Raw genomic sequence first — 22628 nt, 5'->3', positions numbered from 1 at the left:
TGGGCCTCCTGTTCGTGTGCTTGAACGTGCTGGAAGCCAACAGACCTCACACACTGGCCCAGAAATGGATTTGGCCAGATGAGGCCAGCTCTTAACTCCCAGCCCATGAGACTTAAATATGTAATTGAGTGGTCAAATTTTGAGGTAGCTTATTACAACAGATCATCGGGATTAAATTTCCTAAAACCACTCCAGATCCCCGGGCACTGTACTGCTACGAGAGACTGCAAACAACCAACCCATCCCCAAAATCATTACAGAAAATTTTTTTAATCCTTTTATTATTCTTTTTTAACAAACGGCCCCAGGGATAGGGGACCAGAGGAGGGGGGTGGAGGGGAAGTGAGGCCCCAGCCCCACAACCCCTCCCCACCCACCCCTTTCCCCCTTATATATTTATAATCTATATACAAGCCCCGGGGGGTAGGGGGCAAGGGGAACTCCCTCAGCGGGGTGGGGGCAACCCAGGCTCCTTGTCTCCTCGGGACCCAGGCTCCTCTGCCCGTCGGGAAGGCCCCTCTCGAGAAGGTGGCCCCGCCCGCTCCCAGGGCTTCGGCATCCAGCGCAGGGCATCTGGTGGGGAGGCCTAGGGAACCGCACACAGGCAAGGGTAAGTTATACCGGGAAGCCAAGGATGGAAAGACAGGAACTCAAGCAGTTAACTCTTGGATTTTGATTTGGGGGCACAGGGGTCTCTCCCTTCACCTGCTGGTAGAGGTCGATGCGCTGGGTGCGGAAGACACCGCTGTAAGTAGAAGGCGGGGCCTTGATACGGGAATTCAGGCCAGAGAAAGACCTACAGGAAGAAGGGTGTTTAAGGTAAGCATGACACCTGCTCCCTGCTCCCCTAAGCAAGCAAGCCCTTAAGGATGGGCAATCTGCATCCCCACTCCCTCTTCTTGCCTTCCAGCTGGGGGAGTACGAGACGACCCGGGTCCCCCAAGGTTGCTGCTCAGTTTCCGATAATCCTGGAACGGCTTTAGTTCCACTGGGTGCAGCTGAAGGAAAAAAATTCATGAGCCTCCTGCCTCTCAACCCAGTTCCTCTTCAGATTCTGAACCCCTGCCCCTAGCTCTTGCGAGATCCCTAGCCCTTCGGTTCCTGTACCTTACCTCTGCTCGCCCCAAGCTAGGGGGGAAAGGTCTGGCAGGTGAAGGCAGCACCCGAGTAGCAGGAGCAGGTGGGGGCCGCACAGCCAGGCTGGGGGGCTGCAGAGCAGGGCCCACAGGTAACAGAGAAAGGGGTGGTGGGGCAGGAGGTGGCGCTGGTGGCAGGGAGCCAAAGTTCACCACAGGCAACTGTGAGTCCACCATGGGTAGAAGCATCTACGGTAAGAAATACGGGCCGGGGGTGGGGGGTGGGGTGGCAGGGAAAAATGTCAGAAAAGCAGAAATATAGTTAAGACAAACAAATAATCCAGAGGCTGGTCACAGAAATAGAATGAAGGGCAAAAAGCATGACAAAAGGTACCTGCTGGGCAGGGGCCCCTGAGGGGAGGAAGCCACTTTGGCCACCAGGTTGCAGAGGAGAATAAAAATCTGAGGGGGACGGCAGATCCTGGCGCACCTGTTAGGGACCACAGGGACCGGTGTCAAATCTCCCAAAAGCATTCTCTCCCTTTCAACTCCTGAAGCCCATCACCTGCCCACCTCTTACCTGAAGCAAGGGTGGATCGGGCAATGGGCTGGGGCAGAAAGCTGGAGAGTAAAGGAAGGAAGGTGGAGGGTACAGGATTCCTCCAGCTGGCAACTTCCCCAGCTCTGTTGCTTGCAGTGCGGAGAAATCCAAAAACTGGCCCTTGACAGCTACCCCAGAAAGCAGTGCTGAGGGGGGCGCTGGGCCCGGGGGGAGGTACAGGGGCTGTGATCTGGAGAGTGAAGACAAACAAACAAATTAATTAATTAATTAAAAAATTTCAGGTGCAGGGGAGGAGTCAGGAAACCAGAATCATTTTATTCATTTGTTCTAAGCTAAGTCTACCAGCTTTTGGTTATCTCTGAAAACAGGTCTTCCCCTTCCCTCCCACGGAAACACAGTTCCCTCCTCCCTTCTGAGATCAAAAGACATCTAGTCTTACCTGTAAGGGTGAAGGGAGGGTGTCCCAGGGCGGAAGCCTCCATTGTTGGGATGTAACTGAGAATCTATGGCTCCCCCTGAGACCTGCGGGAGGGCAAGGCTGGAATAGCTCCAGTTTTTCTGGTCAAGAAAAGATTGCCCGCCCCACCTACTACGGTAAAAGCAAGGAGAAAAACGAAATCACAAATAATGATGGTTCGTAACTACACAAATTGAAAAGGCTGGGCTGTGAGGGACAGCAGGCAGAAGAGGGTCATGGGACAGGAAGCAGGACCTACCTGTGAACTGGGAGGCCCAGGGCTGCCGTAGAAGACCTCAGGGTACAAGCGCTGGCCTGAGGAGCTGGGCTCTGGGCCACAGTGCCCAGAACTCAGGTTCTTCGATTGTGGCTCAGCTGAGGCAGAAGAACTGGGGAGCAGCTCCCAGTCTCGGGATATGGGGATGGCCTGTAAAGAAACCTGATTAGGAGCAATATCAGCTTCCCAGACATCCAGGTCACACCCAGCTCTTTTCTCCAGAAACTGAAGGTCTTTTCACCAAATCTTTCCACTCACCTCAGTGACTGAGGCGGTTAGCTCTTTCTCTGCTTTTAAACTGTCTCCAACCACTAGACGCAGGTCTGAGTCCTGTGGCAGTGACAAGGGAAGACCGTCCCATGACTCAAGTTGTGTATCTTCCACATCCCACCTCCGGTCCTTCCCTTCTCTCCACCGACCTCGAGATACTCAGATCCTGCCCTATGCCATACCTTGTCACTGGTGCCAAACTGGACTGGGGGGCCAGGTCGATGGGATGGCCGGAGGGAGCCAGGCTCTGGGCCTCGGTCTGTCCGCTGCAATCGTTCAGTGCCAATGGGGCCAGGGGGCAGAGGCTGCTCCCGGGGCAGCTCCTGGGTTGGGGAAGTAAAAGGAAGCCCAAATGAAGGAATGCCCACAACACACAAGCACAGGGAAGGAGACAAACGTATTGCCAAAGTCAGAGTCCCAGAAACATTCCTCTTATCTTTTCTTGATCTTTTACCTTTCTGTCACCATCATGGGGAGCAGGTGGCCGTCTCCTAGGAGGTTCAGAGGGTTCAGAGCCAGGGGTACCCTCACCAGGAACAGCATTGAGGGGTGAGGGACCTCCAGGCCGCTTGGGAGGCCCCTCTGCTGTCCCCTTGAGTCCTCCATCAGGGGAGCTTCGCTGGCTGCAGGGACCTGATGACACCTGAGAGTCCCCACTCAGGTCCACCCCACTGTCAGACTGACTCATCTGAAAGGAGTAGAGAAACAGTTAAGTCATGGTAGAAAGCACCAAAGAGTACAGAAGCAGTTAGTTAAGTGACAGCAGAAAACACCCCAATACCTCACTGACGCTTATAAACACACAAACTGAAAAAAGGAAAGAACTACGGGGGTAGCCCCAGACAATACAGAACAGATGGGGAAGAATCCCGGCCCAGACGAACCTCAGTTCCAGCCACATCCTCAAAAGGGCTCAGGGGTTCCATCCAGGGCTCCATGGAGCCAGGCCGGTAACTCTTCCGGCTAGCGGCTGGGAAAACCACCAGAGAGCAGAGGTGAGAGACTGTCCTGAGACCACCCTGCCCTCTCAGCACTCTGACATAGCCTTTCCCACCCCTCCTCAGGCTTACTCACCAGTATGTAAACGGTTCCAGATGTGAGGGGTCAGGGCCTCTGTGCCTGCGTCTCTGCACTCTCCCTGAGGGCCTGGGCCCTCGGGCTTTGGGCCTAAGAATCCAGAGCTATGAGAAGGCGGCAAAGAGTCCTAAAAGTGAGAAAGGCCAGAGACAAAACATTAATAAACTGGGAACAGGGAACTGGAAGAGGCTGGGCGAGTATGGGGCAAAAAAGATGACAACCAGTGATTAATACTGAGAATTTGGAGTGAGGGAGGACATAATGAGAATAGGGAAACGGAAAAAGGGTAACAAGAACCTTCAGGAGTAAGAGCAACGAAGCACAACGTCAAGCTCCAATCTCTCACCTCCTGCAGCAGCTCTGGTTTTCTGGAAGGCCGCTCCCGCCGTTTTGTGGGGAAGGAATTAACCCCAGCAGAGTCCCGGGGAGTCCCATTCACCCCCCTCACCATCAGCCCTGGCTCCTCGAAGTGGGGGTCTAGGGAAAAGGGAAAATCCATCAGCATCTGCTCTATCACTGACCTTTGCTTTTCCCATCAGCCACCTCCCAATCCTTCCACCCTTGCTCAATGCAGACACCCAGCATCAGGGCCCCCAGGCCAGACTTCCTCCCTGCCTCCTGACCTCTGGGGATGGAGATGCTCCCACCCACAGCCGCTCCAGCTTACCTGAACTGACGCTGTTGTTGTTGGTGGCTCTCTGAGGGTCATATCGGGTTGGGGGCCGAGGGGAGGGGCCTTGAGGGGCTTGGGGAGGCCCAGGCTTGGGCCTTGGGTGCCCCCCTGGTGCAGCTGCACTTCCTTGGCGGCTGCTGAGTTGGGCCAGAGCCTGTTGGATGCCAGCAGGGTTGCTATGGATAACTTGGTCCAGGCGGAAGACAGCAGAACTGCTGGGTGGAGGGGGAGGTAAAGGAAGCCCTGGGGGCCGCTCCTCAGGAGGTCGGCTGAAGAAAACAGAGCATCAGCTCCAATATTCCCAGAATTATTAACATCTTCCCTACCAGTCCAAACTTCCAACCTCTCCCTCTTCCCCATTAAAATTTAGGTGTCTCTGAGGACATCTAACGAATTCATATATGCGTGCAAAAAGAAACAAATACATGCATGCTCCTGACTTGATCAGTAATCACTTTCCAGTTACCCTCCCTAGACATGACTGTTCAGGGCCTAGCAGCCCATGCCCTTAGACACCCAACTTCCCTTTCCTTCAGGTCTTCTTCCCTCCCCAATGGTTTAACCTTAGAAATAAACTCAAAAGCCCGTCCCTACCCACCTCCGGTTCTTGGGAGAGGGCCAGCTCCTCTTGTCCCCTCGCCCTGGGCCGGTCCTCCCTCCAGGTCCCCCACCACCTCCGCCACTGCTGCTGCCACCACTGCCAGCCTTGCTGCCTGGGCCCGGGCGCCGATTCTGCCTTTCCATGCCAGGCCGCTGACTCGAGAAGCTCCGCTTGCTCAAATCCTTAGCTCTCTGGCTCAAATCTCCACGGGACATGGCTGAGAGGCCTGGTCCGGTTCCACCTCCACCACCCCCAGGAGTTACCACAGCTTTGGGGGCCAGCAGTGCGGGTGGGGGAGCCTCCTTGTCCCCCCGGCGCTCACTGGCAAAGTCGCTGCTCTCTGATGCAGTTTCCCATTCCTCATTGGCTTGATCAGAGTTCTGGTTTGACAGATCAGGAGACTTGGCAGCTGCCCGGCGAGGGGGTGGGGGCACGGATACTGTCGTGAGTGTCTCCTCTGCTCCAGAGGTGGGGGCTGGCAGGGCTAAGGAAGAGGGCTTGCCGTCAGCCCCTCTGGCAGCGTTCTCCCGTTCCTGTTTCAACCTCCGGAAGCGAGGCGGTTTGTCCTGCTGCTGAGCCCTCCCATGGCGCCTCCGTCGGGGCCGCTCACCATCTTCCACACCCATGCCCATGTTGCTGCCTCCACTGCTGCCTCCCCGGGCCATGGGGGACAGAGGCCCTGGGATCAGCTTCTCTTTCAAAGGCTCCTTACTTGGTGGCAATGCAGCTGTTGGAGGCTTCTTGGGAGCCAGGGACTTGGTGGGAGGGCTCCAGCCTGGACAAATAGGTGGAGGTGGCCTCCCGCCCCCTCGACCCCGGCGGGACGGCACCCCTCTGGGAGTGAAGACACGCCCCCCTCGGGCAGTGGAAAAGCGGGCTGGGGCAGGTGAAGGAGGGGCTCCCGATGGTGGAGGAGCAAGAGGGACTTGGGTGAGCACTCCCTCCTTTGGCGGAGGAGCCTCCTTGTCTGAGGGAGCCAGATCGCTCTCGTGGGTCTCACTGCCCGTTTCTGAGCCCCGCTGCCGACGCCGCTTGGGGATTTCTTCGTACTCTGAACCCTCGCTTCTTGTTTCACTGGCAGTGCGGCCTCGGGGAGCAGGAGGATGGTTTGGTGCCCCTGCTCCACCTCCACGCCCATCGTCTCCTCGGAACTCTCGGTAACTACGGAACTCTCGGCTGCGGGCTCCCCGCCCGCGGCCCCCATAGGTCCCCCGAAAACCCCTCCCTCTGGCAAAATATTCGCCTCGGCCCCGGCCCCGGCAAGAGGCAGGACCCACTCTTTCATAGGAGTAATCCCGTCGAAGCCTTGGGGCAGGGGAAAGATTCCCACTGGGCGGGGTCTCCTTGGGGACCCCTATCTTCCCCTTTGCCGCCTTGAGGAGGTCTGGCTTTGGAACCTTGGGGCTTTCATCGCCTTGTTCCAGCGGCTTGGAAGGCAGCTCTTCAGCTTTCGTAGGTGGTAGGGGTTTCTTTATAGGCCCAGCCCGGCGGGGAGGGGCCCCTGGTTCCTCTGGAGGGATCCCACGACGACTGCTGCCTGGGCGAGGGCCCCAGCGGGTCTCAGTGCGGCTCTCTCTGCGAGGTGGAGGGGGGCCTTGGCCTCCAACTCCACGGGTAGGCTTTCGGCCGGCTTCTGGCCCCGTCAGCTGTGGAGCCTCCTCCTTGGGGATTTCCTTCTTGGGTGGCGGAACTTGTATCTTAGGGGCTTCATCATTGCCTGGGGGCCAGGGGAGTGGACGGGGCCCTGGGGCAGCTGGTTCATCCAGAGGGAAGCGAGGGATCGGGGGCCCAGTGGCTCCATTCTCAGGAAAGCCTGGGTAACTGGCCAAATAGGGTGGCGGGGGAGGTACTGGAGGAGTCTCACTCCTAAAAACGGACACAGAAAAGTAGAAATTAAGTAACTTAGAATGAGGAAAAGCAGAACCTGGTGGAGAAAAAGAACATTCTATTACCCCACCCGACACTCCTCTCACATTTATTCCTGTCACCTCACCACTAATCCAAAGAACCTTTTCTCCTAACCCAAGTCCTTTCACTGGCAAACGCACCCACTTCCACTACACAGACTCACCGCATCCCCTTGTCATCCTCATCGGCAGCCTGGCGCAGTGGGGAGGTAAGCGGGCGGGGATCAGTGGGTGTGGTGGTGAAGACATCTCCTACCCAGGCCAACTTTGGATCCACTGGTGGGGTGCCCCGCTCCCGCAAGAGGGGAGGTGCATGGCGCTCAAACGGTTCTGAACTTGAACCCCCACTGTCTGAGCGCTCCCGGGGAACTAAGCCTAAGAAAACAAGAGGGATGAGAAAGCTAACCCTCTCCTATGTGACAGGCCATCAGCTGAAGAAGCATCTCCCCAATCTACTTCTGTCAGTCACGTCGACATCAACTCCTCCATCTCTTATTACCGGCAGGCTTGACCCTGACACTCTCCTGAAGGAGTTATCTTATTCACTCAGCTTCCCTATGAATGAACTGATGAATCCCGCCCCCCCAAATAAATCCAAGCCAACGGAAGCCCACTGTTTCTCTCCCAAAGCCATTCCTGAAACAAAGAGCGTTCTGAGCAACACTAAAGCACATACCCTCCCTCCTTCACCCATGACCCTTCATCCGCACAGCAAGATGCGGACATCTGCTTCCCAGGACTGCAGTGCCCCCTACCCACCCCCTCAAGGGCTCTTACCAGAGGGATGCACACCAGGAGGATAGAAGTCCAGAGGGGGCCGGCCCTGGAGGAGCCGGGGGTCCACGTAAGGAGGTATCATCATCCAGCGGGGATCAAAGTTCATCGGGGGCATGGGTGGGGGACGGCCCAGAGCACCTGGGTATAGGGCCTTAGGGGGCGGAGGCGGAGCCTGTGGAGCTGGCACAGCCCCCATGGTCACAGGCTGTGGTGGTGACGGCGGGACCGGAGCAGGTGGGGCGGAACCCTGTTGATGCTGCTGCCACTGCTGCTGTTGCTGCTGCTTCAAAAGCTGCTCCTGGTGAAGGACAACAGAGGGAACGAAAGAGGCATCAAAGCCCCTGCCTCGCCCCCAGTAGGAAAGGAAATAAGCCCAGAAACAAAGTTAATACACAGACGTGACAGATACTAGGACTAGATGGACACCAGGGTGATGTACCAGAGACGGCAGTGGTAGGACCTGGAAGGCACCTTCTGAACTGGGTACAAGCGAAAGACAGGGAAGGAAACCGCTCTTATGAGAAAAAAAAGGCGGCTCTCACCTGCTGCTGCCGCTGGAAACGAGGTGGCAACGACTTCTGGTATTTGGGGTAGCCCAAGCCCTGGCTGGGGGGCTGCCGGGTGGGACCAACCCCATCACCCTTGGATTCCACCTTTGGGGCTGGGGTCGTGGCAGGAGAGGGAACTTCTTCTGGTTGTTCAGAACCCTCTTTTGAGGGCAGTTGGGGTTCCACTGCATTGACAAAAAGATAATCATCAGGGTGATCTGGTCTCCCGAGACCTGTGCCCAACAGCCCACTAATTCCGCTCTCACCTCCAACACCCTCTCTAAAGAAGAGCCAACGATGGTGGCGTGAACTACCCAGGAAACCTCGAAAGCAAGAGGTCACTGCTCACCAGGAACTCAGAGAGTAAAACCTCCCCCACCTCAGATATCCATACGAGCAAAGGAACCCCTTTTTTCTTCCACCACTGATCGTTTGATAAACTGAAACCATGCCTTCTGCTTCATTTCCTCCCAACCTTAACACCTGTGCCCTCAGCCCCAGTGGAGGAAAAAAAGGATACCTAGAGTACCCTATCCCTATTTCCATACCTGGGCTGGCTTCGAAGCTGCCACTGCTGGTACTACTGGTACTGCCGCCACCACTCACCAGCGTGGGAGCTGGAGCCACACCTGGAGCGGGGGCCAACTGGGCAGGAGGGGACGGTGTTGGTTCTTCCGATTCTTTCTCTGGTGTTGGGGCTGGTGCTGGTGGAGGAGCTGGAGGTGCAGAGAGTTCTTTAGGGACTGCAGGTGGTGGAGCTGGGGCAGGAGGGGCAGCAGGTGGGACAGCAGGCTCTGCTTTGAGCCGCTTATCAGGTGCCCCAAACTTCTCATCAAGTCGCTTGAGCTTTTCTGCGCAGGCTGCCCGGCGCTCCTCTTGCATGCGACGCTCTTCCTCCTCTCGTCGGCGCCGAGCCCGCTCCACAGCCAGGGAGATCTCAGATGAAGATTGTTTTCGCCGCTGCCGCCAGGCCTCATCCTCATCTTCGGGTGCTGGGGGCTTGCAGGGAGGGCCCCCCCGATCCTGTCAATGGGCAGACCCGGCAGGGCCAGAGGTGTTAGTCGTCAGATTTCTTATCTTTTCCACAGACTGACCAACTGTCTCTAGCTGTGGGGGCAGGCACCGGCCTTGGGTTGGTGGCCTCTTTGGGTAGAGACAAACTCATCCTAATCTTGTTTCCTCTCTCCTTTCAGAGACCCGAACACCAAGGGCTCCTTGTTCTTCCTCACCAGCATCCCATTTCTTTTAACCCAGGCTCCCATAACACCAAATGTCCCAGAGATGCTCTGGATGCTTTTCAGAGCTGCTCCACTGCTTTACACTTCCTGGAGCCCATTCCTGACCATCCCCCCAGCTTCCTCTATCACTAGTGCTTCAACTTGTCAGCTGACACTCATCTCCCACAACTGACCCTTCTCAACCCCTCATTGTAGACACTCACTGGGTAGTCCCCAGGGGGGCCCCAGTTCCCGGTGGGGCCCCGGTGAGGTGGGGGTGGGGGAGGCTTTGGGGCAGGAGGCCCCGGCTCTGTCTCTGGAGGCCGAGAGGTCTCTGCCCAGGCCGTCTTAGGAGGGGGCGGTTCGCTGCCGGGGGAGTTGCCCTTTTTGCCATCTGCTTCAGGGGGCCGTTCCTCACCAGCAGCTGATTGGGACTCCTTGCTGTGAACAGACCAACAATGGAATTAAAACCAGCTGAAAACCAGCTCCCTTAAGAGAATATTACTCTGAGAGAAACTGAGCCCACAACTCACTGGCCCTCAGCTCCCTCCTCATCAGAGTCTCGCCCGTCTTCCTCATCGCTGAACTTGAGCTTTTCAGTGTAGTCGACCTCTTCGTGGGCCCCTATGGGGAGGAGGGAAAAGTGATATCCCAAGCATTCTGCTCTCCAACCTCAGCTAACTTCTGGAACACAGGACAGGGTCTGGTATTATGGAGTGCAAATGCGCTCCCAACACCAATCCCTCTCTGCATGAAGCCACACTGAGAGTCCTGGCATTCCCACACCTCTCAGTTCTTTACCAGAACTTGGCTTTCTGCCATCTGTTTCCCCTACCCTTCAGCGTCTCCTTTTCTCCCACACAATTTCACCCACACAATCCCCTATTTATTCATCGGATTTTGACTTTTGAGATCCAAAGACTTCATCCTTCATATGCACTGACCTGCCCAACCATCATCATTCTCCTGGTCCAACTGGTCAAACTCTTTGAGGTTATCCTCTTTAAGAATCGAAGGCCGACCTACAGGCTCTACAAGGCGCATTGGCGGCCCTGAACCTCGAGGGCCTGCCACACGGGGGAAACGGCTGTATGTGAAAAGACAAATGGGAGACAGAGTGTCGAAGATGGCATGCTGTAGAACCACATACAAGACTCAGCCTCTGGGCCGGAAGACCATCTCCCTAAGAGGCTTCCCCTGCCCCAACCAGAAACCCACACCTGGAATACTCACCCGGGCCCATCAGGAGTAGGGTATCGGTAAGGCCCCTGGGGTCCATAGGGCGGAGGAAATGGGAGATACGGGGGATACATCTGCAAAATGGCCCAAGAGCAGATGCTCAGAGGAACAAATATGCAACCAGCTCCCTAAACCTATCATCCTTCCGTCATAGGTCCCGGCTTTCTTTCTGTCCCCTCCAAAGGCTCAGTCTTAGTTGGTAACTCTTTAGTTTCAAGTGCAACCACTCCAAAACAAGATATGCAAACTCACGAAGGGCGGCATCATTCCGCGGTAGGGAGGGAACTGGGGTGGGCCCGAAGGCTGTAGCGCCCCCCGGGGATCATGGCTGTGATGAAGTTTGGAGTCTGGGCCCTCCAGCTCATCAGGGCCACGCCCACCTCCGTCCCTCCAAGTTGTAGAATCTGTATTTTAGAAAAAGCAAAGAAGGAACATAACTAAAAATGATGGAGAAAAAGGTGAATACACCAGAACTCAGCTCTGAGATGGAATAAGGTACTGTTCTGGACAAAATAGAACCAACCACTCACTCACCCACCCAACTCACAAATGTTAACCACTCACTTTGGGGGCGGAGGCTTGGTCCGGGCCCAGACGACTGTTCGGCAGACTCCCTTTCCTTGGCAGCCTTGTCCTGGTCGCCAGCCGCCTGCAGGGTCGGAAATTCCTCTCGAGAGAATCGTGACAGTAGGCTTGATGCCCTTCCACCTGTTGGGGTTCAGAGTAGCAGACCAAAAAATACTGAAAAACCCCAAAAAACATATTTACTGAAAATGTACCACAAAACTTGAAGGCTCTGATAGTACCAGATCATCAAATTCCTGCTTTCAAACTCACCCCCTACACACTGTGTATCCATTCCCCAATAAACAAGGTCAGTTCTGGGACACCCCCTTGACCTCGCGTAAGACAGAAATGAACTTGCTCTTGTGGCCTGTGAAACCTAATATGGGGCCCAAAATTTAGCCAGAGAACCAAAGAACACTTTGCTAAAGGTATAGTGCAGGGCTCCTACCTACCACAGGGCACAGAACAAGCTCCCCAAGCAGCCCTGCACTCACCATCTCCATGTGCTCCATGGGTGACGCTGGCTTGTGCCCAGGACTTTACCCCGCTTGGAACCGAAGGAGTGTTCTGGGGAAGCAGAGAAATAATAAACAGTGATGTGAGTGGTGGAACTACAAACCATTCTTGCCCCCAGCCATTCAATACCACCTAGTTCTTCACACACCTCGGGGGCTGCTGGGGGTCGTTTCTGTTGGTTGGAGGCAGGCGTCTGTGAAGCCGGCAGTGGCTGCGATTCCGGCGGCTGAGCGGTTGAGGCATCGGAACTAAGGAAATGGTAGGATGGGAAAGTTATCCAGGACCTGAGATGCCTCCACTACTTGTCCAACTGATGGAGGACAGGAAGTGAACCCAAGCCCATCTGTTACTATTTACAAGTACTTCCAACAAAATACCATAATTTAGTCACCCCGTGTAGGCTGTCTTCCCTTTGTTGATCCCTTCCTTCCACCTCACAGAAAGGTAAAAGCGTCATTCCTTAGTCCTCTAACTAAAGAGCCCTGGAATAACCAAGAGGCTTCCCTCGGTCTCTGGATCTTATGTGGCTGGGCTAGACCAAGCCCCAACCCACTCCTAAAGTTCAAAGTTAAGATAGTCATTACTCTAGGTCCCCCAGACCTCTGTCTACCTCTTGGGGTCGGACTGCTCCTGTTTGCTTGCCCATCCTGTTCCGTCTTTCGGCACTAGTGAGACGTTGGGGTCATTGCCTTTGTTCTCGGCTTTCAGGCTTGGAAGGTTGGCTGGGGGTGGCATACGCCGGGCAATGGCAACTTTCCCAAGACTCTGCAGGCCATGGCGAGGGGCAACTAGAGAAAAGATAGAAGGGTGAAGAACGCCCCACATGGACAATCAGACAGTTTCCTACCCTAGGCCCCATTTGTACCACCTTAATTTTTTTTTTTTAAGATTTTATTTATTTATTTGAAACAGAGAGAGAGAGATCACAAGTATGCAGAGAGGCAGGCATAGAGAGAGAGAGGAGAAAGCAGGCTCCCCGCTGAGCAGAGAGCCCGATGCGGGCCTCGATCCCAGGACCCTGAGATCATGACCTGAGCCGAAGGCAGAGGCTTAACCCACTGAGCCACCCAGGCACCCCCACCTTAATGTCTTATTACCAAACGTTTTTTAAGAAACCATTCCTTCCTTTGCCCTCAGCAATCTCTAAAATTCCACTGTAAACACTAAGATGCATTACAGTTGATGCTCCTTTGTTGGATGGTTCATCTTGAGCCTGCAGGGAGCAAGCTGGCCCCAGACTTCTCCAAGTCCACATTTCTTTGCCTCCAGTTCTTACGTGTCCAAAGACCGGGAACTACAGACACGCCTTTGTAGGAGGGTCACTGGTGTTCATCCAAAGCCCAATGTTCCCTATGGGACCCAAGATAAAGCTGGGAAGTATCTAGTGTTCCTCTAGTGTTTTAATACTTGGCTATAACCATTTCCCTGCAAAGAGCTTTAAAATGTATGCCCCATTCATGCCCAGCCTCTAGGAATTAGGAACATCTGGGCAGGACCCTCACCAGCGGGTTTCTGGATCTCTAAGGACTTGCCCTTATACGTATCAAACAGGTTGAGCGAGGAATACTTCTTTCCATCCTTCCCCTTGGCAGTCGGCCCCGAGCGATCGGACATTGCGCTGGAAGCTCATTGAGTACGTTGGGTCCTGCAGGCACCTCCCCCAAAACGTGCCGGAGCCTGTGGGCCAAACACCAAGTGTTTCAGTCTCTGCTCCCTTTACTGACTCCAAGAGAAACCTAGATGCTCGTTTGCATTTTCACTAGGGGCCCAGATACTTGGCCCTCTGATGTCTTTTTCTCTAGCCTGTTCATACTCTCCCATCCCTTTAAGCAACTCCCACAGAGCCCAAATGCCATGGTTCCTCTTTCCCCCAGACACCTCTTGCCAAGGAAATATAAATAAAAAATCTAGTATCCTTCTGGTAGTAGACACACACTTCCTTTTGTGCCAGTATATTATAAAGGTAGTCACTTCTTCATTATCCTAAGTAAGAACCTCCCTCCACCAAAAGCATTCCAGAGACATATGATAAAACACGGCAAGTCCCAGCCCCAGAGACAACCAGAAAGAGGCATACAGCTCCATCCTGCAAGGAACAGAGCTTTAAACCCCTGACTTATTAGACACCAGCTCCCTAACTGTGCCCCAGGTTTCTTTCCCAGCAGCCTCACTCCCATCTGGGGAGGTTTACACGAAGGTATGCCGGGAGTTAACGATTTTATGAGCTTGCTCAGCCAGACTGGGGGCTGATGCCAGATAATTCCTCATGGAATTGGGGCTCTACATACTCCCAAGCTACAAAACCCCTAGTATTTGGAATATTCACCCATTTTTTCCCTATATTTGCCCCCATCCCAGCTCCTGGAAAAAAAATCTGGTCTCCAGATGAAAACACTGGTGGCCTCTGCTTATCCTATGCAGATGTGAGAAAAACAAAACATTACGGAGCCACCTCCAGCACACTCTGTAACCATGGGGCCAAAGCCAGATGAACTTCATTTCCCTCCCCTCAGTAAGAATGTTCATCAGCAGTCATTTCTTTTCCCAATATCCCTTCCTCCCCAAGCAGGCCAAACTCTGCATCGTCAGTGGGTTCCTGAGTGACCAGGCATTCATTTATAGGAAGGAATGGCGTACAGGAAAGAAATGGGAGGTGGTGGGAAATCCAGGCAGACCCGTGATAAAAAGCTGAGTAAAATCAGGATAAAACCAGGGAAAAGTTTTTAGACAGGTAAGATAAAGGAGCGGGGTGTGCCCTATAGGTGTTTAAAGACTCCAATCTTTGAAAAATAAATACATGAAGGGAAAGGGGATAGACAAATAGTGGAGCAACACTAATAAAAAGGGTCAACATCAAAGGACGTGGAAAACAATATACTTAACCAGAAATGGTAAAGAAAAGATACAGAGCAAAGTAAGAGGGCAATGTCAAAAGACACCCAAGGTAAAAAAGGGGTGGGGGTGAGACAGAAAGGAAACAGGAAAAATGAAAAAGCACAGAAAGACTGAGGAACATAGAAAGCAAAGATGTAGAAGAAAAGAAGGGTTCCAGGGTGGGAGTTGACTCGACGCGAAGAGGGGCGTCAAGAAAGGGGAACCCAAGTACTGGGAGGATGGGAGGGTGGCCCAATATGGAGGAAAGGAGACTCTACGAGGATCCGCGGGCGCGGCCCACCCCAGAGTGGCGGCGGGGAAGGGGACCCACAGATTGGGGTGAAAAGGCCAAGAGCGCAGCTGAGGGTGGGGAGCTCAGGGCCCAGAAGAGGGGGTCACCCCATGAAGCCAGGAATGTGGGTGGTTAAGGGCAGGCCATAGACTCTGTGTGAGGTGTTGGAGGTCCGGGTACCTAGCTGGGGTATCAGAGGGGGAGGGGCAGGCAAGCCCCGGCAGCAGGAGGACAAAATGGCGGCGGCTAATGGCAGCTTCTCCTCCCCACCCCCCCGCCGCCGGACCGCCACCGCCGCCGCCGCCGCCGCCACCACCGCTCCCGCGCCGGAAAAGGGCGTTAGCACTGAGCTCCCCAGACTCACCTGGCCGGGTGCGCGGGGGTCCGGGACCGGGGCCTAGGGGGTCCCCGAGGTGGGATGGCGGTGGGGCGGGGGCGGATGGCGGCGGATGGCGCCGGGTTCGGCTCCTCCCGTCTCCCTCGCTCACTCCGCGGCTAGGCTCCGACTAACGGCCCATCCGGGCAACCGCCGCCCCCGGGAGCAGCCCCCCCTCCCACCTCCCTCAGCGTGTGGCACGCCCCCTTATTTGCATAAAGGGCGGGGCACCTTCTACCCTATCCCTCTTTACTTCGAGGGCTGTCCTTATTTGAAAAAAAAAAAGGCTGGGTGTGCAGATCAGTCATAGGTTATTTGCATAAAGAGGAGGGACTTTCAGGCGCTAGGATGCCGGTTGGCTAAAGAGACGCGACCCCGACGTCCGCCGTTAAGACGCGTAGAGGGGCGGGAATGCAGTGGCCGTCCGCCGGGCGGTTACGGCGCAGGATTTGCACGACGAATGCGGGGGGGAAGGGGCGGAGCGTGCGTCGTGCGTTCGTGGAAAGATGCGAGCGGAGAAACGTAGGGACGGCAAGAGTGGAACGAAACGATGGAAGACTGGCAGCGCTTTCAGCAAAGGAGATGGAGCGAGAGCACGGGGCGGAAGGGATTGGCTGCCGGGGGGCGGAGCTTACGTAACGAGGGAAGAGTCCCGACTCACGCGTCCATTCGCGAGAGGTGAAAGCATCAGAGAGGCGGGGCCTTCGAGTTATTAAATCACGTCATGCAAATGAAGTGAATAGATAGGCCAATCCTGGGGTGCAGAGGAGGGTGTCGTCGGCCCCATGCAGTGTAGGCATTCTTTTGCTAGTTTTATTTATTTGCATAATACATGCAAATCTTTTGAATCAAGGTAGGATAGGAATGACCTCTTCATCAACATATCGGCAACCAGTGACTAAGACATTTAATTTTATAACCTATAATTTTTATAAATATATTTGTATATCTGATATTATTGGCAGTTTGTATTCCCGTCACAATGGGTTTCATTCTACCAAGTGTACTAGTTCCTTCCTTTGTCTCTCCTATTACTGTGCTCCAATCAGACCTACTACCCGTTCAGCAAATCATTCGAAAACTGTATTTCGAAGGCGTGAGAGATATCCACAATATATTATGAAAGTAGAGGAATAAAATCAGATCCTGCCTGGGGAGGTTCAGGAATGCCTTTAGAAAAACGTGGGTCTTATTAAGAAATGTGAAGAACTAGTCAGGATTTAGCCAAGTTTGAGGAGAGGCTGCACAGCTCAGGCCCAGTGAACTGATGAGCTGAGGCATGGTTTTGGCGACCTGTGCCTCAGCTGGTGTGACTAAATTAAGTGCCTGTCCATTATGGAAAGTGAGAGCCGGAAAATTCGCAAGAATCTGATAAAAATTTTATCCTGAGGCACATTAAGATAGTTGAGATGCAGTTGCTAAGCATTTGAAATGGTTCTCGTGTCCCCCTCTCCCTGGTCTCCTACCACAGCAAAATTTCTTGGAAGAGTTATCCATCCTCACCGTCACCAATTTCCCTCCTGTCAGTCATTCTTTTTTCTTTCCTTTTTTAAAAAACTTTTTTTTTTAATTTTTTTTATTTGACAGAGACAGTGAGAGGGGGAACACGAGCAAGGGGAATGAGAGAGGGAGAAGCAGACACCCTGCTGAGCAGGGAGCCGGATGCAGGGCTCAATCCCAGGACTCTGGGATCAGGTCCTGAGCTGAGGGCAGCTGCTTAACAACTGAGCCACCCAGGTGCCCCCTGTCATTCATTCTTAAACCAACTCCAGTCAAGCCTTCACCCCAATTTTTTAGCCAGTGTGCTAAAAGGACATCAGTCTTATGCCTTGAAATAGCATTTATGTGCTGATGACTCCCAAATTCATATCTTCACTGCAGACCTCTCTGACAAACTCCACACTCGGATACATAGCTAGGTACTTGACATCTCCTCTTGGTTTTCTAACAGATCATTTCAAATTCAGTACGTCCAACACTGAACATTTGATCTCCTCAAAATTTGCTCTCTCCACAGCCTTTGTCATATCACCTGATGGCAACTTAAAAATTATAGTTAAGGCAAAAACCCTGGAATCTTCATGGACTCCCTTCTTTATTTCACTCCCCACTTTTAATCAGACGGGAACTGCTGTCTTGAGAAAATATCCAGAATCCAGCCAATTCACTTACACTGCTTCCACCTTGATCTCTTCTCACCTGGGTTACAGTAACTTGCCTTTAGTCTGCCCCTGCCCCTACTGCCTATTCTCTGCACTGCAGCCAAAGTGGGCCTTTTCTCAGAGGAGGCCTCAAAGGACTCCCTTGCTCAAAGTCCTACAAAGCCTCTCAGTCTCTCTCAAAGTCCTTAGGAGTGGCCTACAAGACCTTAAATGATTTGGCCCCCTGATTTTATCATTTTCCCTACTTCTGCCAGGCATGTCTCACCTTGGAGCCCTTTTGCTTCTCTTTCCTCTGCCCAGTTGACCCTTCCCCCCAAAACCCACGACCCTTACTCCTTTACCTCCATGATGTCTTTGTACAGCGTTGGTCGTCTTCTCAATGAGGCCTACCCTGATTACACATTCAAAATTTTAATCTTCCCTGACCATCATGTTACCCCTGAAACCCTTTAACCTGCTCTACTTTTTCTTCTAACATCATATAAATTTTAAATTATAGTTATTGTTTGTTGTGTGTCTTCTTCGCATACCATTTTCCACAACAGAGTATAAACTTCACAATGGCAAGGATCTTTGTTTTGTGACTCTTATAACCCAAGCACCTAGAATAAGGAATGGTACAACGTTGATGCCCAATAAATGATTTTTTAAAGATTTTATGTATTTATTTGACAGAGAGAAAGAGATGAAGAGAGAGAGAGAGAGAGAGAGAGCGAGCACAGGAGCAAGAGGAGGGGCAGACCTAGGGAGAAGCATGCTCCCCAATGAGCAGAAAGTCCAACTCAGGGCTTGATCCAAGGACCCTGAGATCATGACCCAAGCCAAAGGCAGACACTTAACTGATTGAGCCACCCAGGCACTTCCCATGCCCAATAAATGATTTTAAAGTCTTTTTATCAAAGCATATTATATTTATTTATTTTTGATGAATTTTCACAAAATGAGCAGAACATGTAGCCAAAAATAAAACCTTGACTAGCACCATGGAAGCTGCTAGAGGGCCTCTTCCAGTCACCGCCCTCCCCCAAGGCTTAGTACTATCCTTAGAACAACATATATATATATATATATATATATATATATATATTTAAAGATTTTATTTATTTATTTGGCAGAGAGACACACAACAAAAGACAGAATACAAGCAGGGGGAGTGAGAGAAGGAGAAGCAGGCTTCCCTCTGAGCAGGGAGCCTGATGCGAGGCTCGATCCCAGGATCCTTAGATCATAACCTGAGCTAAAGACAGATGCCTAACGACTGAGCCACCCTGGTGCCCCTATAACAACATATGTTAGTTTTGCCCTCTCTTGTACTTTATACAGATGGCATTGTATAGTAAGGGTTCTCCTGTGTCTGTCTTCTTTTGTTCAACATTATGTTGAGGAAGTCCGTCCACACTGCTGCATGTAGTTGTGGCTTGTTCATTCTTGTTGCTGTGTAATAATAGTCTGATATATGACTAGAACCCAATTTATTTATCCTGAACAAATTATTTAAGTTCCAGCTCCTTTATATCCTCCTTGGTGTCACCAGGGTTGTTGCAAAGATTAAGATAATTAGTACACAGAAAGCATTCAGGGTGGTATAGGGTGGGTGCTCAATAGTTATTGATTTTGTTATATTCAGCTATTTTATCCAACTTGCAGTGATCTCTTCCTCATCTGAAGTGCCACACAGTTACTGTAGCACATTTTAGGAGGCTAACCTGGCTTCACCACTGGGAAGAGCCAACACTGTCCTCAGTACAAGAAACAAGCTGGGGTAATAATTAGATTATTACCTGGGATAATAATTAGATTATCCCTTCCCAGAAAGTCAGGAAATCTGAAAAAGTGGCCAGAGACTGGGGAATGCTAGAGTTAACTCATCTGGACCTGTTGGAGGAAAGGTCTAGGAATAGCCTTACTGAAGGCTTGGGAACTCTGACGTTCCTTCCTTCTCTGGGATTGGCTTTTTTTTTTTTTTTTAAGATTATTTATTTATTTATTTGACAGATGGAGATCACAGAGAAGCAGGCAGAGAGAGGAGGAAGCAGGCTCCCTGCTGAGCAGAGGGCCTGATGTGGGGCTCGATCCCAGGACTCTGGGATCATGACCTGAGCCGAAGGCAGAGGCTTTAACCCACTGAGCCACCCAGGCGCCCCTCTGGGATTGGCTTTTTAATCCTTTCTGCCATCCAAGTATTTTGTATCCCCAGTATCTGTACTCCATATCCTCCAAATAGAAGTCCCCTTTCCCTTCATTAGACTCAGTTCAGCAGCTTTTCCCCTAAAAGGACCTCACTGACTCATTTAGTGCTTAAGTTATCAGATGTTATAGTTTTGTGAATCCTTTACTCAATTCAATAGCATCATCAGTTCTTTCATCCATCTATCTATCCATCCATCCATCCATTCAAGTTTTAAACATTATAAAGAGCTTCTGATACATCAGTCACTGTGAAATAGATCATATCATCCCCACTTTCAGACGAAAGACTGAGAAAGGTTTAGTGATTTTGTTAGGTAAACAAAGACTAGTGATGGAGAATATTGGTTCAAGATAACCCTTGCTTGGGGCCCCTGGCTGGCTCAGTCAATAGAGCATGTAACTCTTGATCTAGGGGTTGTGAGTTGGAGCCTCACATTGGGTACAGAGATTACTTAAAAAAAGCAAAATCTTAGGGGCACCTGGTGGCTCAGTGGGTTAAGCCTCTGCCTTCAGCTCAGGTCTTGACCTCAGGGTCCTGGGATCAGGCCCCGCATTGGGCTCTTTGCTCGGCAGGAAGCCTGCACCGCCCCCCCTGCCTGCCTCTGCCTCTTTGCCTACTTGTGATCTCTTGCTTTGTAAAAAAAAAAAAAAAAAAGCAAAATCTTAGGGAAAAAAAAGAGAGAATCCTTGCTCTTCCCCATGGGCCTGGGTGATATTTTTTTGTCTGTACATGTCTTTTTGTCCCATCTAAATTCCTTGAGAACAAGGCTATCATATATCTGGACTCTCCCTTGAAGTACAAAACCATCTGCTATAGTTGACACATTACAAAATTGTGGATGGATTGTTCATATGGGCAAATCCTTTGGTGCCCTTCCCTCAATGATGCTTCACTTCTTCCCAGACCAAGGGAAAAAAATCCACCCAAACAGAGACCAAACTGACTTGATCTGGAGAAGGATAGTTTATTTAATTTAGTGTACCTCTGGCCCACAATTCTGTGCCCTTTTTCCATGTTGGAGTCTTTAGAAGTCCCATCAATCTCACCACATCTCCCCTACCACAAATCAGGGCAACTCAGAGATATTTTTCTTGGCTGGGGGACCTGCTGGCTTCTCCTGTTCTCTTGCTTTCTCCTCGTACATCAGGATCCTAGTTGAGATGGGAAGAGACAGAGGGATCAGGGGACTGTCTTCTCAAGAGAATAAATCTTAGGCTACTGTGAAAGTCTGGAAGAGGACAGGGGTTATTATGGTCGGAGGAGAAGGAAGAAGAGTAGGGATGGCCATGCTAGGCGCTGTAGGGACCCGAACAATGGATAGGGATAGGAACTTGGAAGGGTCCCTCAAAGAAGGGAAGAAATGGACGCTGAGTAATATATGGGTGAGCCTGGGGATGGGGGTAGGGTTGAGGAGAAAACAGGTAAGCATAGGAAAGGTTGGCACTGGACCCTCACATTTTTAGGATGGCAGATCTCTTGCCCAGCATCATCTTAAGGAAATCAGAGTAGCTGAAAGTCTCCCCAGAGCTGCCAGACACCTCCCTGATTAATTTCTTGAGCTCCATGTGGGTCTTGGGGACCCCAAGTTTCTCCAGCATCCGCTTCAGGGACATGATATCTAGAGGCAGAGGAGAGGGGATGAGAAGAGGGGAGCCTCTCTCTCTCTGTCTTCGCCTTCCCATTCCCATTCTCATCCCTCCTACTCTGGTAGCTGGGCCCTCTCCCAAATCACCAGAAATAGGCACGGTAGGAGAGACCTCCCTCTTCCTGGGTCTGCACATGCCCCCATCACCCTTTTCTCACCGATATCTCCGTTTCCATTCAGGTCAAACTCCATGTATTTCTCTGGGTGAGGGGAGAAAGCAGATAGGGTAAGCACTGGCTGGAGGGTCCCAGGGAGGGACAGCACAGGGGATTGAGAAAAGGGCCACTGACCAAGTGCTAGGTGGGGAAGATGTGGAAGGGGGAGGTAGGGCAGGCAGAGGAAGTGCTTCTGGGTGGGGTTGAGGGGCCCTGTTAAGGTGTAGGGAACCAGAGAGGGTGCTGAGAGGGGCAGCCCAAGGAAAGAGACTGCAACAAGGGGGAACAACGGAGGCAGCCTCCCTTTTTCCCACCACACATGTAGACTCTGTGTCTCTCCGGTCCCTTCTCTGTTCTTGAGGAAATCCCCCCCCTCACTCCCCCTCTGCCCTTTCAGTTTCCCCCTCACTCTTGAAGGTTTCCAGTTTGGAGGGCAGATCCTCATCACTGCTATATTTGGGATCATCCAGGAATTGCTGTGGGGAGAAAGCAAGGAGCCAGGATATGTCCCCTGGTTCAGGGGCCCCTTCCCCCCAGGCCCTGCCCCCTTAGATCTTCCTTTTACCTTGTTGATTTCATCCAGTCTCTCTTCCTGCTGAGCCTTCAGCAGCCCAAAGGCTTTTCCTCCTGAGGGTACACAGAGGTTAATGTTTCCTCACCCCCCATTCCTCTTCTTTCTTCCACACCGGCCCAGGGTCATCACAGTTCTGCCCTCCTAGGCCTGCTCACCACCTCCTAGCCCTGCCCAGGTCTGTCCATCTCCTTGCTCTCATTTTAGGCTCTGCCTCTTCTACCTTCCTTACCCTGTAAATCCCTGGTTTGGCTCATAGCTCAGTAGATGCTGATGTAGAGACCAGTAGATAGGTGGATAGAGACCGAGCTGGAGCTCTGTCTACTGGCTCTCCTCTCCCATCAGCCTTCTCTGAGGCCTCCCTCCTGAACTTCCCCTTTCTCCTCATTCCCTCCTCCTCCAGTCCCAGGCCTCACTTCCCCCTCAGCTTCTGCTGACACGAGCTCCCCAGGAGGAAGGGGCCAGCGGCTCTAGGATTGAGGTGAGAAAATAACATTCTCCTAAATTCCTCTTAAGGAGAGCCCAATCTGTGCAGGAAAGAAAGAAGCCACTGGAGGTGTGGGGGAGGGGTATTTACTCTCCGGAACAAATAAATGGT

The 22628-nt window shown here is 52.3% G+C and overlaps 2 protein-coding genes and 1 non-coding gene across 5 annotated transcripts; all 3 read right to left on the bottom strand.

Annotated features, from left to right (window-relative positions):
- Positions 1–362: 362 nt before the first annotated feature.
- PRRC2A (proline rich coiled-coil 2A) lies at positions 363–15488 on the bottom strand. 2 transcript variants are annotated; one of them, XM_032847212.1, is made up of 31 exons: positions 15295–15485; positions 13267–13441; positions 12375–12552; positions 11913–12012; positions 11743–11815; positions 11246–11389; positions 10934–11085; positions 10676–10755; positions 10387–10529; positions 9976–10066; positions 9667–9883; positions 8774–9248; positions 8220–8410; positions 7678–7975; positions 7065–7275; positions 4991–6859; positions 4387–4661; positions 4066–4196; positions 3717–3846; positions 3527–3612; positions 3097–3330; positions 2825–2965; positions 2631–2702; positions 2355–2522; positions 2078–2160; positions 1657–1867; positions 1471–1566; positions 1113–1325; positions 904–998; positions 706–796; positions 363–586 (listed from the first exon to the last, which is right to left on the bottom strand). In XM_032847212.1, the coding sequence occupies exons 2-31, from the start codon at positions 13376–13378 to the stop codon at positions 446–448; spliced, it is 6501 nt and encodes a 2166-aa protein (XP_032703103.1). In that variant the 5' UTR covers positions 13379–13441; positions 15295–15485; the 3' UTR covers positions 363–445. The 2 variants fall into 2 exon arrangements, with proteins under 2 accessions (XP_032703103.1, XP_032703104.1); XM_032847213.1 differs by lacking the exons at positions 363–586; positions 706–796; positions 904–998; ... (1 more) ...; positions 1471–1566; positions 1657–1867 and having other exon boundaries at positions 2149–2227; positions 15295–15488.
- Positions 12953–13083, bottom strand: LOC116860981. Its single transcript, XR_004381384.1, has one exon. It is a non-coding gene; the product is annotated as a small nucleolar RNA SNORA38 (small nucleolar RNA).
- A 5115-nt stretch (positions 15489–20603) lies between the features above and the next one.
- Positions 20604–22410, bottom strand: AIF1 (allograft inflammatory factor 1). Of its 2 annotated transcripts, XM_032847152.1 has the most exons (6): positions 22263–22410; positions 22025–22086; positions 21869–21935; positions 21463–21504; positions 21115–21277; positions 20604–20810 (listed from the first exon to the last, which is right to left on the bottom strand). In XM_032847152.1, exons 1-6 carry the CDS (start codon positions 22285–22287, stop codon positions 20726–20728), a joined length of 444 nt encoding a protein of 147 aa, XP_032703043.1. In that variant the 5' UTR covers positions 22288–22410; the 3' UTR covers positions 20604–20725. The 2 variants fall into 2 exon arrangements, with proteins under 2 accessions (XP_032703043.1, XP_032703044.1); XM_032847153.1 differs by lacking the exon at positions 21869–21935 and having other exon boundaries at positions 22263–22277.
- Positions 22411–22628: the final 218 nt, after the last annotated feature.

This window comes from Lontra canadensis, unplaced genomic scaffold (genome assembly GCF_010015895.1).
Source record: "Lontra canadensis isolate GAN:19392208 unplaced genomic scaffold, GSC_riverotter_1.0 scaffold186, whole genome shotgun sequence".
NCBI lineage: Eukaryota > Metazoa > Chordata > Mammalia > Carnivora > Mustelidae > Lontra > Lontra canadensis.
The sequence above is the reverse complement of the archived record's forward strand: the minus strand, read 5'-3'. Positions and strand labels throughout refer to the sequence as shown.

Excerpts from the sequence above, each read along its gene's own strand:
- PRRC2A (XM_032847212.1), bottom strand. The coding sequence starts at position 13,378 with ATGTCCGATCGCTCGGGGCCGACTGCCAAGGGGAAGGATGGAAAGAAG. Across the intron at positions 12,553-13,266 it reads AGAGATCCAGAAACCCGCTG|TTGCCCCTCGCCATGGCCTG; the intron begins GTGAGGGTCCTG and ends TCTTTTCTCTAG. Across the intron at positions 2,703-2,824 it reads AGTTTGGCACCAGTGACAAG|GACTCAGACCTGCGTCTAGT; the intron begins GTATGGCATAGG and ends TCACTGCCACAG.
- AIF1 (XM_032847152.1), bottom strand. The coding sequence starts at position 22,287 with ATGAGCCAAACCAGGGATTTACAGG. Across the intron at positions 22,087-22,262 it reads CCAAACCAGGGATTTACAGG|GAGGAAAAGCCTTTGGGCTG; the intron begins GTAAGGAAGGTA and ends GTGTACCCTCAG. Across the intron at positions 21,278-21,462 it reads GAATGGAAACGGAGATATCG|ATATCATGTCCCTGAAGCGG; the intron begins GTGAGAAAAGGG and ends CTCTGCCTCTAG.